General features: G+C 54.2%; 1 protein-coding gene across 1 annotated transcript in view; it reads right to left on the bottom strand.

Annotated features, from left to right (window-relative positions):
• Positions 1-12,640, bottom strand: part of WWC2 (WW and C2 domain containing 2) — a 224,305-nt gene that overhangs the window by 32,700 nt on the left and 178,965 nt on the right. Inside the window, exon 15 of the mRNA XM_073577983.1 lies at positions 10,779-10,971. Within this exon, the coding sequence (XP_073434084.1) occupies positions 10,779-10,971 (193 nt within the window). The remainder of the gene's footprint in view (positions 1-10,778; positions 10,972-12,640) is intronic.

Below are 12,640 nucleotides of genomic sequence, written 5' to 3'. Positions count from 1 at the left end.
ACCACTACATTGTAATCCGAACGCTGCTAACTTATTCTTCTTCTTCTTCTTCTTCTTCTTATTATTAAGTTGATTTCCGCAATTAATACGGCCCGAACCGCTACACGCACAGACTCCGTTGAGGTGTCGTTTCGAAGCCAGCGTCCATGAGAGGTGTGCTAAGTATTTTTCGTGTCGATCGGATTTGTAGTTTTTGCGCAATTTGCGTTTGAAAATTTTTTTTCCCGTCATTGGAATGCACTGTCTCCAATGCATTTGTATGGGGAAATGTTGCTATAGACAAAACATGCCCTGAGGCGATTGAAATGGCAGTTGAGCTCATTGATATGCGCAGGCAGACCCAGTTACTATGCCAACGCCTACGAACGTCACATGACCTTTCCAAGACAGAGCTTCTGCCATATAATATCAGCTCTTAAAGCAAAACCCACAGAACAAATGCAAATCTAGCTTCGTCACATGACGTATGCCCCTGAGAGAGAATGTGCGCCAAAGTGTATTTAGAAGCCCAGTGAGTCACCCTGGCTCTTAAAAGGCCGACGCGCCAAAGTGATTCTTAAAGAGCCGGCGCACTAAAATGAGTCTTAAAGGGCCGGCGCGCCAAATCGAAAGCTGAGTGACCCAAGGCTCCAAATCGGAGGCTGATAGACCCTGGCCTACAAAAAGGAGGCTGAGCCACCCTGGCATCCAAATTGGACCCAGGGTGGCCCCGCCCACCAAATCGGACCCAGAGTGGCCCAGCCCACCAAATCAGACCCAGAGTGGCCCCACCCACCAAATTGGACCCTGAGGGGCCGCACCCACAAAATCGGACCCTGAGGGGCCCCGGCCACAAAATCGGACCCTGAGGGGCCCCACCCACAAAATCGGACCCTGAGGGGATCCGGCCACAAAATCAGACCCTGAGGGGCCCCGGCCACAACATCGGACCCTGAGGGGCCCCACTCACAAAATCGGACCCTGAGGGGCCCCACCCACAAAATCGGACCCTGAGGGGCCCCGCCCACCAAATTAGACCCTGAGGGGCCCCAGCCTCAAAATCAGACCCTGAGGGGCCACAGCCACAAAATCAGACCCTGAGGGTCCCCAGCCACAAAATCGGACCCTGAGGGGCCCCACCCACAAAATCGGACCCTAAGGGGCCCCACCCACAAATCCAGACCCTGAGGGGCCCCAGCCACAAAATCGGACACTGAGAGACCCCGGCCACAAAATCGGACCCTGAGGGGCCCCAACCACAAAATTGAACCCTGAGGGGCCCCACCCACAAAATCAGACCCTGAGGGACCCCAGCCACAAAATCAGACCCTGAGGGGCCCCAGCCACAAAATCGGACCCTGAGGGGCCCCACCCACAAAATCGGACCCTGAGGGGCCCCGCCCACCAAATTAGACCCTGAGGGGCCCCACCCTCAAAATCGGTCCCTGAGGGGCCCCGGCCACAAAATCGGACCCTGAGGGGCCCCGGCCAAAAAATCGGACCCTGAGGGGCCCCAACCACAAAATCGGACCCTGAGGGGCCCCAACCACAAAATCGGACCCTGAGAGACCCCGGCCACAAAATCGAACCCAGAAGGGCCCCACCCACAAAATTGGACCCTGAGGGGCCCCGCCCACAAAATCGGACCCTGAGGGGCCCCGCCCACAAAATCGGACCCTGAGGGGCCCCGCCCTCAAAATCGGACCCTGAGAGGCCCCGCCCACCAAATCGGACCCTGAGGGGCCCCGCCAACCAAATCGGACTTGGAGGGGCCCCACCCACAAAATCGGACCCTGAGGGCCCCCAACCACAAAATCGGACCCTAAGAGGCCCCGGCCACAAAATCGGACCCAGAGGGGCCCCGCCCACAAAATCGGACCCTCAGGGGCCCCGCCCACAAAATCGGACCCTCAGGGGCCCCGCCCTCAAAATCGTACCCTGAGGGGCCCCGCCTACCAAATCGGACCCTGAGGGGCCCCGCCAACCAAATCGGACTCTGAGGGGCCCCACCCACAAAATCGGACCCTGAGGGGCCCCACCCTCAAAATCGGACCCTGAGGTGCCCCGCCCTCAAAATCGGACCCTGAGGGGCCCCGCCTACCAAATCGGACCCTGAGGGGCCCCGCCAACCAAATCGGACCCTGAGGGGCCCCACCCTCAAAATCGGACCCTGAGGGGCCCAACCAACAAAATCGGACCCTGAGCGGCCCCAGCCACAAAATCGGGCCCTGAGGGGCCCCGGCCACAAAATCGGACCCTGAGGGGCCCCGGCCACAAAATCGGACCCTGAGGGGCCCAGACCACAAAATCGGACCCTGAGGGGTCCCGGCCACAAAATCGGACCCTGAGGGGTGCCACCCACAAAATCAGACCCTGAGGGGCCCCGGCCATAAAATCAGACCCTGAGGGGCCCCGGCCATAAAATCGGACCCTGAGGGGCCCCACCCACAAAATCGTACCCTGAGGGGCCCCACCCACAAAATCAGCCATGAGGGGCCCCACCCACAAAATCGGACCCTGAGGAGCCCCACCCACAAAATCGGACCCTGAGGGGACCCACCCACAAAATTGGACCCTGAGGAATCCCGGCCACTAATTCAAATCCTTATTAGCCCAGGCCACCGAATCGGATCCTGAGGGGCCCCACCCACCAAATCAGACCCTGAGGCCAAAGTGGCCCCTGAGAGGCACCCACATTTAAAACAGATCCTGAGTTGAAAGTCTTGCAGGGGCAGCAGGCAAGTCTCTCTTAAAGGGGCAGCCCAGGCACCATTTCAAACCACTATCTGTACTTCCTTCAGGAAATACACATCTAGTATTAATGTTGTAATCCGAACGCTGCTAACTTTTTCTTTTTATTCAGTTGATTTCCGCAATTAATGCGGCCCGAACCGCTACACGCACAGACTCCGTTGAGGTGTTGTTTCGAAGCCAGCATCCACGAGAGGTGTGCTAAGTATTTTTCGTGTCGATCGGATTTGTAGTTTTTGCGCAATTTGCGTTTGAAAATTTTTTTCCCCGTCATTGGAATGCGTGTCTCAATGCTTTTCAATGGGCAACTTAAAACGTGCCCTGAGGCAATTCAAATGGCAGTAAAGCTCATTGATATGCGCAGGCACACCCATTTACTATGCGAACGCCTACGAACGTCACATGACGCCCCCAGGACAGAGCTTTTGGCACATAATATCAGCTCTTAAAGCGAAACCCACAGCACAAATGCAAATCTAGCCTCATCACATGAAGCATGCCCCTGAGAGAGAATGTGCGCCAAAGTGGATTTAGAAGCCCAGTGAGCCACCCTGTCTCTAAAACGGCCGACGCGCCAAAGTGATTCTTAAAGGGCCAGCGCGCCAAATCGAAAACTGAGTGACCCCAGGCTCCAAATCGGAGGCTTAGCCACCCCAGCCTCCAAATTGGAGGCTGATCGACCCTGGCCTCCAAATCGGACCCAGCGTGGCCCCGCTCAAGAAATCGGACCCAGAGGGGCTCCACTCATCAAATCAGACCCAGAGTAGCCCCGCCCACCAAATCGGCCCCCGAGGGGCCCCGCCCACCAAATCGGCCCCCGAGTGGCCCCGCCCACCAAATCGGGCCCCGAGTGGCCCCGCCCACCAAATCGGGCCCCGAGTGGCCCCGCCCACCAAATCGGGCCCCGAGTGGCCCCGCCCACCAAATCGGGCCCCGAGTGGCCCCGCCCACCAAATCGGGCCCCTAGTGGCGCCGCCCACCAAATCGACCCCCGAGTGGCCCCACCCACCAAATCGACCCCCGAGTGGCCCCGCCCACCAAATTGGACCCAGAGTGGTCCCGCCCACCAAATCGGACCCAGATGGGCTCCGCCCACAAAATCAGACCCTGAGGGGCCCCAACAAAATCAGACCCTGAGGGGCCTCTGCCACAAAATCGGACCCTGATGGGCCCCAGTCACAAAATCGGACCCTGAGGGGCCCCGGCCACAAAATCGGACCCTGAGGGGCCCCACCCACAAAATCAGACCCTGAGGGGCCCCAGCCACAAAATCAGACCCTGAGGGGCCCCAGCCACAAAATCGGACCCTGAGGGGCCCCACCCACAAAATCAGACCCTGAGGGGCCCCTCCCACAAAATCAGACCCTGCGAGGCCCCAGCCACAAAATCGAACCGTGAGAGACCCCGGCCACAAAATCGAACCCTGAGAGACCCCAGCCACAAAATCAGACCCTGAGGGGCCCCACCCACAAAATCGGGCCCTGAGGGGCCCCACCCGTAAAATCGGACCCTGAGACCAAAGTGGCCCCTGAGAGGCACCAACAGTTAAAACGGATCCTGAGTTGAAAGTCTTGCAGGAGCAGCAGGCAAGTTTCTATTAAAGGGGCAGCCCAGGCACCATTTCAAACCACTATCTGTACTTCCTTCAGGAAATACACATCTAGTATTACAATTATAATGCGCCAATCACAAGTTATTCAGTTGATTTCCGCAATTAATACAGCCCGAACCGCTACACGCACAGACTCCGTTGAGGTGTCGTTTCGAAGCCAGCGTCCACTAGAGGTGTGCTAAGTATTTTTCGTGTCGATCGGATTTGTAGTTTCTGTGCAATTTGCGTTTGAATGGCCTCCATCCACCAAATTGGACCCTGAGGGGCCCCGCCCACCAAATCAGACCCTGAGGGGGCCCGGCCACCAAATCGGACCCTGAGGGGCCCCACCCACAAAATCGGACCCTGAGGGGACCCACCACAAAATCGGACCCTGAGGGGCCCCACCCACCAAATCGGACCCTGAGGGGTCCCGGCCACAAAATTGGACCCTGAGGGGTCCCGGCCACAAAATTGGACCCTGAGGGGCCCCACCCACAAAATCGGACCCTGAGGGTTCCGCCCACAAAATCGGACCCTGAGGGGCCCCGGTCACAAAATCGGACCCTAAGGGGTCCCAACCACCAAATCGGACCCTGAGGGGCTCCGGCCACCAAATCGGACCCTGAGGGGCCCCACCCACCAAATCAAACCCTGAGGGGCCCCACCCACCAAATCAGACCGTGAGGGGCCCCAGCCACCAAATCAGACCCTGAGGGGCCACACCCAGAAAATCGGACCCTGAGGGGCCCCACCCACAAAATCGGACCCTGAGGGGCCCCGGCCACAAGATTGGACCCTGAGGGGCCCCGGCCACAAGATTGGACCCTGAGGGGCCCCAACCACCAAATCAGACCCTGAGGGGCCCCGGCCACAAAAATGGACCCAGGGGGCTCCACCCACAAAATCAGACCCTAAGGGGCCCCACCCACAAAATCGGACCCTGAGGGGCCCCACCCACAAAATCGGACCCTGAGGGGCCCCGGCCACAAGATTGGACCCTGAGGGGCCCCACCCACAAAATCGGACCCTGAGGGGCCCCGGCCACAAGATTGGACCCTGAGGGGCCCCGGCCACAAGATTGGACCCTGAGGGGCCCCAACCACCAAATCAGACCATGAGGGGCCCCGGCCACAAAATCAGACCCTGAGGGGCCCCACCCACAAAATCGGGCCCTGAGGCCAAAGTGGCCCCTGAGAGGCACCCACAGTTAAAACGGATCCTGAGTTGAAAGTCTTGCAGGTGCAGCAGGCAAGTCTCTCTTTAAGGGGCAGCCCGGGCAGCATTTCAAACCACTATCTGTACTTCCTTCAGGAAATACACATCTAGTATTATTATTACTATTCAGTTGATTTCCGCAATTAATGCGGCCCGAACCACTACACGCACAGACTCCGTTGAGGCCTCGTTTCGAAGCCAGCATCCACGAGTGGTGTGCTAAGTATTTTTCGTGTCGATCGGATTTGCAGTTTTTGCGCAATTTGCGTTTGAAAAAACATTTTCCTCAATGCATTTCAATTGGAAAATGTTGCCATAGGGAAAACATGGGACAGTCGTGAGGTGGCAGTTAAGCTCATTGATATGCGCAGGCTCACCCAGTTAGTATGCCAACGCCTAGGAACTTCAAATGACCTCTCCAGGACAGAGTTTCTGGCAGATAATTTCAGCTCTTAAAGCGAAACACAGAGCACAAATGCAAATCTAGCTTCATCACATGACGCATGCCCCTGAGAGAGAATGTGCGCCAAAGTGGATTTAGAAGCCCAGTGAGCCAAACTGGCTCTTAAAGGGCCGAGGCGCCAAAGTGATTCTTAAAGGGCCGGCGCACCGAAATGAGTCTTAAAGGGTCGGCGCGCCAAATCGAAAGCTGAGTGACCCCAGGCTGCAAATCGGAGGCTGAGCCACCCCGGCCTCCAAATTGGAGGCTGAGCCACCCTGGCCTCCAAATCGGACAGTGTGGCCCCGCTCAAAAAATCAGACCCTGAGGGGACCCACCCACAAAATCGGACCCTGAGGAGCCCCACCCATAAAATCGGACCCTGAGGGGACCCACCCACAAAATCGGACCCTGAGGGGTCTCACCCACAAAATCGGACCCTGAGGGGCCCCACCCACAAAATTGGACCCTGAGGAATCCCGGCCACTAATTCAAATCCTAAGGAGCCCAGGCCACCGAATCGGATCCTGAGGGGCCCCACCCACCAAATCAGACCCTGAGGCCAAAGTGGCCTCTGAGAGGCACCCACATTTAAAACGGATCCTGAGTTGAAAGTCTTGCAGGGGCAGCAGGCAAGACTCTCTTAAAGGGGCAGCCCAGGCACCATTTCAAACCACTATCTGTACTTCCTTCAGGAAATACACATCTAGTATTACAATTATAATGCGCCAATCACAAGTTATTCAGTTGATTTCCGCAATTAATGCGGCCCGAACCGCTACACGCACAGACTCCGTTGAGGTGTCGTTTTGAAGCCAGCGTCCACGAGAGGTGTGCTAAGTATTTTTCGTGTCGATCGGATTTGTAGTTTTTGCGCAATTTGCATTTCAAATTGTTTTTTCCCGTCAATGGAATGCACTGTCTCCAATGCTTTTCAATGGGAAATGGCAAAACGTGCCCTGAGGTGATAAAAATGGCAGTAAAGCTCATTGATATGCGCAGGCACACCCAGTTACTATGCCAACGCCTACGAACGTCACATGACGCCCCCAGGACAGAGCTTCTGCCACATAATATCAGCTCTTAAACCCACAGCACAAATGCAAATCTACCTTCATCACATGACGCATGCCCCTGAGAGAGAATGTGCGCCAAAGTGCGCCCCCGCCCACCAAATCGGACCCTGAGGGGCCCCGCCCACCAAATCGGACACAGAGATCCCGCCCACCAAATCAGACCCTGAGGGGCCCCGCTCACCAAATCGGACCCTGAGGGGCCCTTCTCACCAAATTGAGCTCTGAGGGGCCCCGCTCACCAAATCGGACCCTGAGGGGCCCCGCCCACCAAATCAGATCCTGAGGGGCCCCTCCCACCAAATCGAACCCTGAGGGGCTCTGCCCACCAAATCAGACCCTGAGGGGCCCCACCCACCAAATCAGACCCTGAGGGGCCCCGCCCACCAAATCAAACCCTGAGGGGCCCCGCCCACCAAATCGGACCCTGAGGGATCCCGCCCACCAAATCGGACCCTGTGGAGCCCCACCCACCAAATCGGACCTTGAGGGGCCCCGCCCGCCAAATCAGACCCTGAGGGGCCCCGCCCACCAACTTGGACCCTGAGGGGCCCCCACCAAATTGGACCCAGAGTGGCCCCGCCCACCAAATCAGACCCAGATGGCCCCACCCACCAAGAATCATAGAATCAGAGTTGGAAGGGACCTCCTGGGCCATCTGGTCCAACCCCCTGCTCAAAGCAGGATTCGCTAAATCATCCCAGTTAGATGTCTGTCCAGCCTCTGTTTGAAGACTTCCATTGAAGGAGAACTCACCACTTCTCGTGGCAGCCTGTTCCACTCATTGATCACTCTAACTGTCAAAAAGTTTTTTCTAATATCTAATCTGTGTCTCCTCCCATTCAGCTTCATCCCATTGCTTCTAGTCTTTCCTTGTGCAAATGAGAATAAAGTTGATCCTTCTACAATGTGACAGCCCTTTAGATATTTGTAGACAGCTATTAAGTCTCCTCTCAGTCTTCTCTTTTGCAAACTAAACATTCCCAAATCCTGCAACCTTTCCTCATAAGACAGGGTTTGCAGACCGGTCACCATTCTGGTCGCTCTTTTCTGAACTTGCTCCACTTTGTTGATGTCTTTTTTAAAATGTGGTGCCCAAAATTGGACACAATATTCCAGATGAGGTCTGACCAAAGAGGAGTAGAGGGAAATAATTACTTCACGTGATCTAGACTGTATGCTTCTGTTAATACATCCTAGAATTGCATTTGCCTTTTTTGCTGCTGCATCACACTGTTGACTCATATTCAGTCTGTGATCTATTAGTATACCCAAGTCTTTTTTCACATGTGCTGTCACTTAGCCCTATTCCTCCCATTCTATATATGCTACCCTGAGGGACCCCGGCCACCAAATTAGACCCTGAGGGGCCCCATCCACAAAATTGGACCCTGAGGGGCCACGGCCACCAAATCGGACCCTGAGGGGCCCAGACCACAAAATTGGACCCTGAGGGGCCACGGCCACCAAATCGGACCCTGCGGGGCCCTCCCACCACTTCGGACCCTGAGAGGCCCCACCCACCAAATCGGACCCTGAGGGGCCCCACCCACCAAATCGGACCCTGAGAGGCCCCACCCACAAAATCAGACCCTGAGGGGCCCCACCCACAAAATTGGACCCTGAGGGGTTCCGGCCACAAAAATCGGATCCTGAGGGGCCCCGGCCACAAAATCGGACCCTGAGGGGCCCCAACCACCAAATCGGACCCTGAGGGGCCCCAGCCACAAAATCAGACCCTGAGGGGCCCCACCCACCAAATCCAACCCTGAGGGGCCCCGGCCACCAAATCAGACCCTGAGGGGCCCCTGCCACCAAATCGGACCCTGAGGGGCCCCGGCCACAAAATCGGACCCTGAGGGGCCCCACCCACAAAATCAGGCCCTGATGGGCCCCACCCACAAAATCAGACCCTGAGGCCAAAGTGGCCGCTGAGAGGCACCCACAGTTAAAACGAATCCTGAGTTGAAAGTCTTGCAGGGGCAGCAGGCAGTCTCTCTTAAAGGGGCAGCCCGGGCACCATTTCAAACCACTATCTGTACTTCCTTCAGGAAATACACATCTAGTTACATATGCTGACTACTGAGCTCACTGGAATATGTTGGCGCCATAGAATGTTCTAGTGTTATGCAGGCATGATTATTCTTGGTGAAGAACTAGCTCATTATTTGGGCCCTGGCAGAAACGGTCAGCATAGCTTTCCACAGAAGCTCAACTGTATTTAAGGAAAGTAGTCATCAAAAAATGATCGATTGCAAAATTTTGGCAAGGTTTGTTTTTTTTTTACTTTCAAGTTATAAACTTTATTAAAAAAAATTGTAATCTTGTCATTTAAATTTTTTTTTTCTTAGACTGATACTGCCTGTCTTTTTAGAGGAGTCTGAAGAAAAGATCCTTATCAGAGCCAGGATAACAACGATAGGTAGAACCTATATATACGGCTGATGACACAAGATCCTATGATTACACAGTTCTCTCTCTCTCCTGTCACAATGACCTTTACACACGCTCATTAGAAGCATCAATACAGGAGATAGGGTCCGGGTCTGACACTGTGGTTAATATACATCTGTTTTCTGCAACAACAGGAAGATGGGGTCTAAAGAAGCCCAAGTGGCCAGTGTGAAAGTTGAAAGATTTGCACCTGATTTCAATAATAGGTCATTTTCTGATAGGAATCTATCACCATGTATATCCTTTTTAATCTCAGATCATTATAACAAACGGGAAAGCGACACCAATTCCAGAGCTGTGCCACCTACTGAACTCCTTGCTGTAGTTTTGATAATATGACTATGTTGCAACTCTACTAGTCCTTTCAGTGGCTCTGTCTACCTGCGCGTTCAACGACTGACAGTGTTCTCTCTATTCTGTACACAGGTTGAAAGTGGTTGGGGGCTGGGATAGCTATAGCTCCTGAAATGGAGGACTAAATAGCAGGGGCTCTTGATTGAGTGGACCATCAGCACTGCAGAAGACAAAACAATGTCTTATCAAAACTAAAGGAAATAGCCCAGTAAGTGAACATTGCCGGTGTCAGGGTGTGACATTCCTTTTTAGAAGCAGCAGTTGAGGAACTTAGAACGGACATCTGCTGAACCACCTCCGTTTGGTCTACATGTTGTCCTCCATAAAGAGACAGCGTTACTTACCAAGTGGTGTTATTACATCTATGTAGAAGATGAAAAAGGACCAAAGTGGAAAAAAAAATAAAAGTTGGTGTAAACAAGTGGTAAGGAGAGTGCTACCAACACAGCGCCCTGCTACGGGATGCTTCGGCTACTAACAAAACTGTTATTTTGTTGATTTTCTAACTAGAGCTGAAACCATTGTGCTGCAAATGAAACACTTATAAAATTACAAAGCGGCACTAACAATAAGTCAGCAATGTTCCTACACGTTCCCTAAGTACATTTCTATTTATTTAATGCAGCCCACCAGTCATTTCCATTCTTGTCAATGAGCAGCATGGAATGAATGACAATTTCTATAAGTGCTGATTTCATTGTATACAGTGATTTTTTGCTCGCTCCATTAAATGATACTTGATTAAAGAGTTTGCTTTCCCCACATCTCCAGTATTTGCCCTCAGGCAATGTCCTGCTGACAGTCGCCGTAAGCTACAAACAGAAATCCACTCGAGTAGTCATACATTTCAAGGGCTTTTGGTGATTGAGGGAAAACACTAAGAGGCCAAGTAAGGCAAGCAGATATACAAGTCATATACCAAGCATTCCTCCCGATGGCTTCTCCCAGCCGAACAGACGTCCACTCTCAGAGTTTTCTGCTGCAGAACGCTTTGTGAAACGGACACTCTGAACAGCTCGTTGAACAGTACAGATTCGGTGGCCGGGTGCACTTTGGTCCTAAAGAGGCAGCTGATGTCATTTGAAGATGGGAGAATAGCAATCCGGATATAGCTGTATGGAAGGGAGAAAAAAAAAAAAAAGTGACTTCACCAAGAACCTCCGTATTTAAGGACAGCTCCTGCACTGGCGAATGTATCCCAACTTTTACTATTTACCACATAACTAAAGAAAAGATGAGGAGCGGAGACCCTCGCCGATTGAGGACCCCAGTTTAGGTCTCGTCAAGTTGTATGGAGTGCACCGCAGAGTGTGCTGTAGACAAGAAGGTCTTCAAATATCTAACAGTTAAATACATTATTTCTAGAAAATTATTATACACTAGATGGTGGCCCGATTCTAACGCATCAGGTATTCTAGAATATGTATGTAGTTTATTTATGAAGATTTAATAATAATGCAATAATGCACCCCCCAATCCTGATATGCATGGTACCCCTCACCCCCCTATCCTGGTATGCATGGTCCGCTCACCCTCCAATCCTGGTATGCATAGTCCGCTCACCCCTCTTTCCTGGTATACATGGTCCCCCTCACCCCACTTTCCTGGTATGCATGGTCCGGTCACCCCCCTTTCCTGGTATGCATGGTCCCCCTCACTCCTCTTTGCTGGTATGTATGGTCCCCCTCACCTCCCTTTCCTGGTATGCATGGTTCCCTCACCCCCCTTTCCTGTTATGCATGGTCCCCTCACCCCCCCCAATACTGGTATACACAGTCTCCCCCCCCCCCTTTCCTGGTATGCATGGTCCGGTCACCCCCCTTTCCTGGTATGCATGATCCCCCTCACTCCTCTTTGCTGGTATGTATGGTCCCCCTCACCTCCCTTTCCTGGTATGCATGGTTCCCTCACCCCCCTTTCCTGGTATGCATGGTCCCCTCACCCCCCAATACTGGTATACACAGTCCCCCCCCCCCCCTTTCCTGGTATGCATAGTCCCCTCACCCCCCTTTCCTGGTATGCATGGTCCTGTCACTCCCCTTTGCTGGTATGTATGGTCACCCTCACCCCCCTTTCCTGGTATGCATGGTCCCCCTCACCCCCCTTTCCTGGTATGCATGGTCCCCTCACCCCCCTATCGTGGTATGCATGGTCCCCTGACCCCCCTTTCGTGGTATGCATGGTCCCCTCACCCCCCTTTTGTGGTATGCATGGTCCCCTCACCCCCCCTTTCGTGGTATGCATGGTCCCGTCACCCCCCTTTCCTGGTATGCGTGGTCCCCCTCACCCCCCTATCCTGGTATGCGTGGTCCCCCTCACCCCCCTATCCTGGTATGCATGGTCCCCTCACCCCCTTTTCCTGGTATGCATGGTCCCCTCACCCCCCCTTTCCTGGTATGCATTGTCCCCCTCACCCCCCTTTTGTGGTATGCATGGTCCCGTCACCCCCCTTTCCTGGTATGCCTGGTCCCCCTCACCCCCCTTTCCTGGTATGCATTGTCCCCCTCACCCCCCTTTTGTGGTATGCATGGTCCCGTCACCCCCCTTTCCTGGTATGCCTGGTCCCCCTCACCCCCCTATCCTGGTATGCATGGTCCCCTCACCCCCCTTTCGTGGTATGCATGGTCCCCTGACCCCCCTTTCGTGGTATGCATAGTCCCCTCACCCCCCTTTCCTGGTATGCATGGTCCCCCTCACCCCCCTTTCCTGGTATGCATGGTCCCCTCACCCCCTTTTCCTGGTATGCATGGTCCCCTCACCCCCTTTTCCTGGTATGCATGG

This window comes from Dendrobates tinctorius, unplaced genomic scaffold, assembly GCF_039654945.1.
Source record: "Dendrobates tinctorius isolate UK_male_01 unplaced genomic scaffold, ASM3965494v1 ptg000008l, whole genome shotgun sequence".
NCBI classification, from domain to species: domain Eukaryota; kingdom Metazoa; phylum Chordata; class Amphibia; order Anura; family Dendrobatidae; genus Dendrobates; species Dendrobates tinctorius.
Note: the sequence above shows the minus strand (reverse complement) of the source record. Positions and strands in the feature narration are given on the sequence as shown.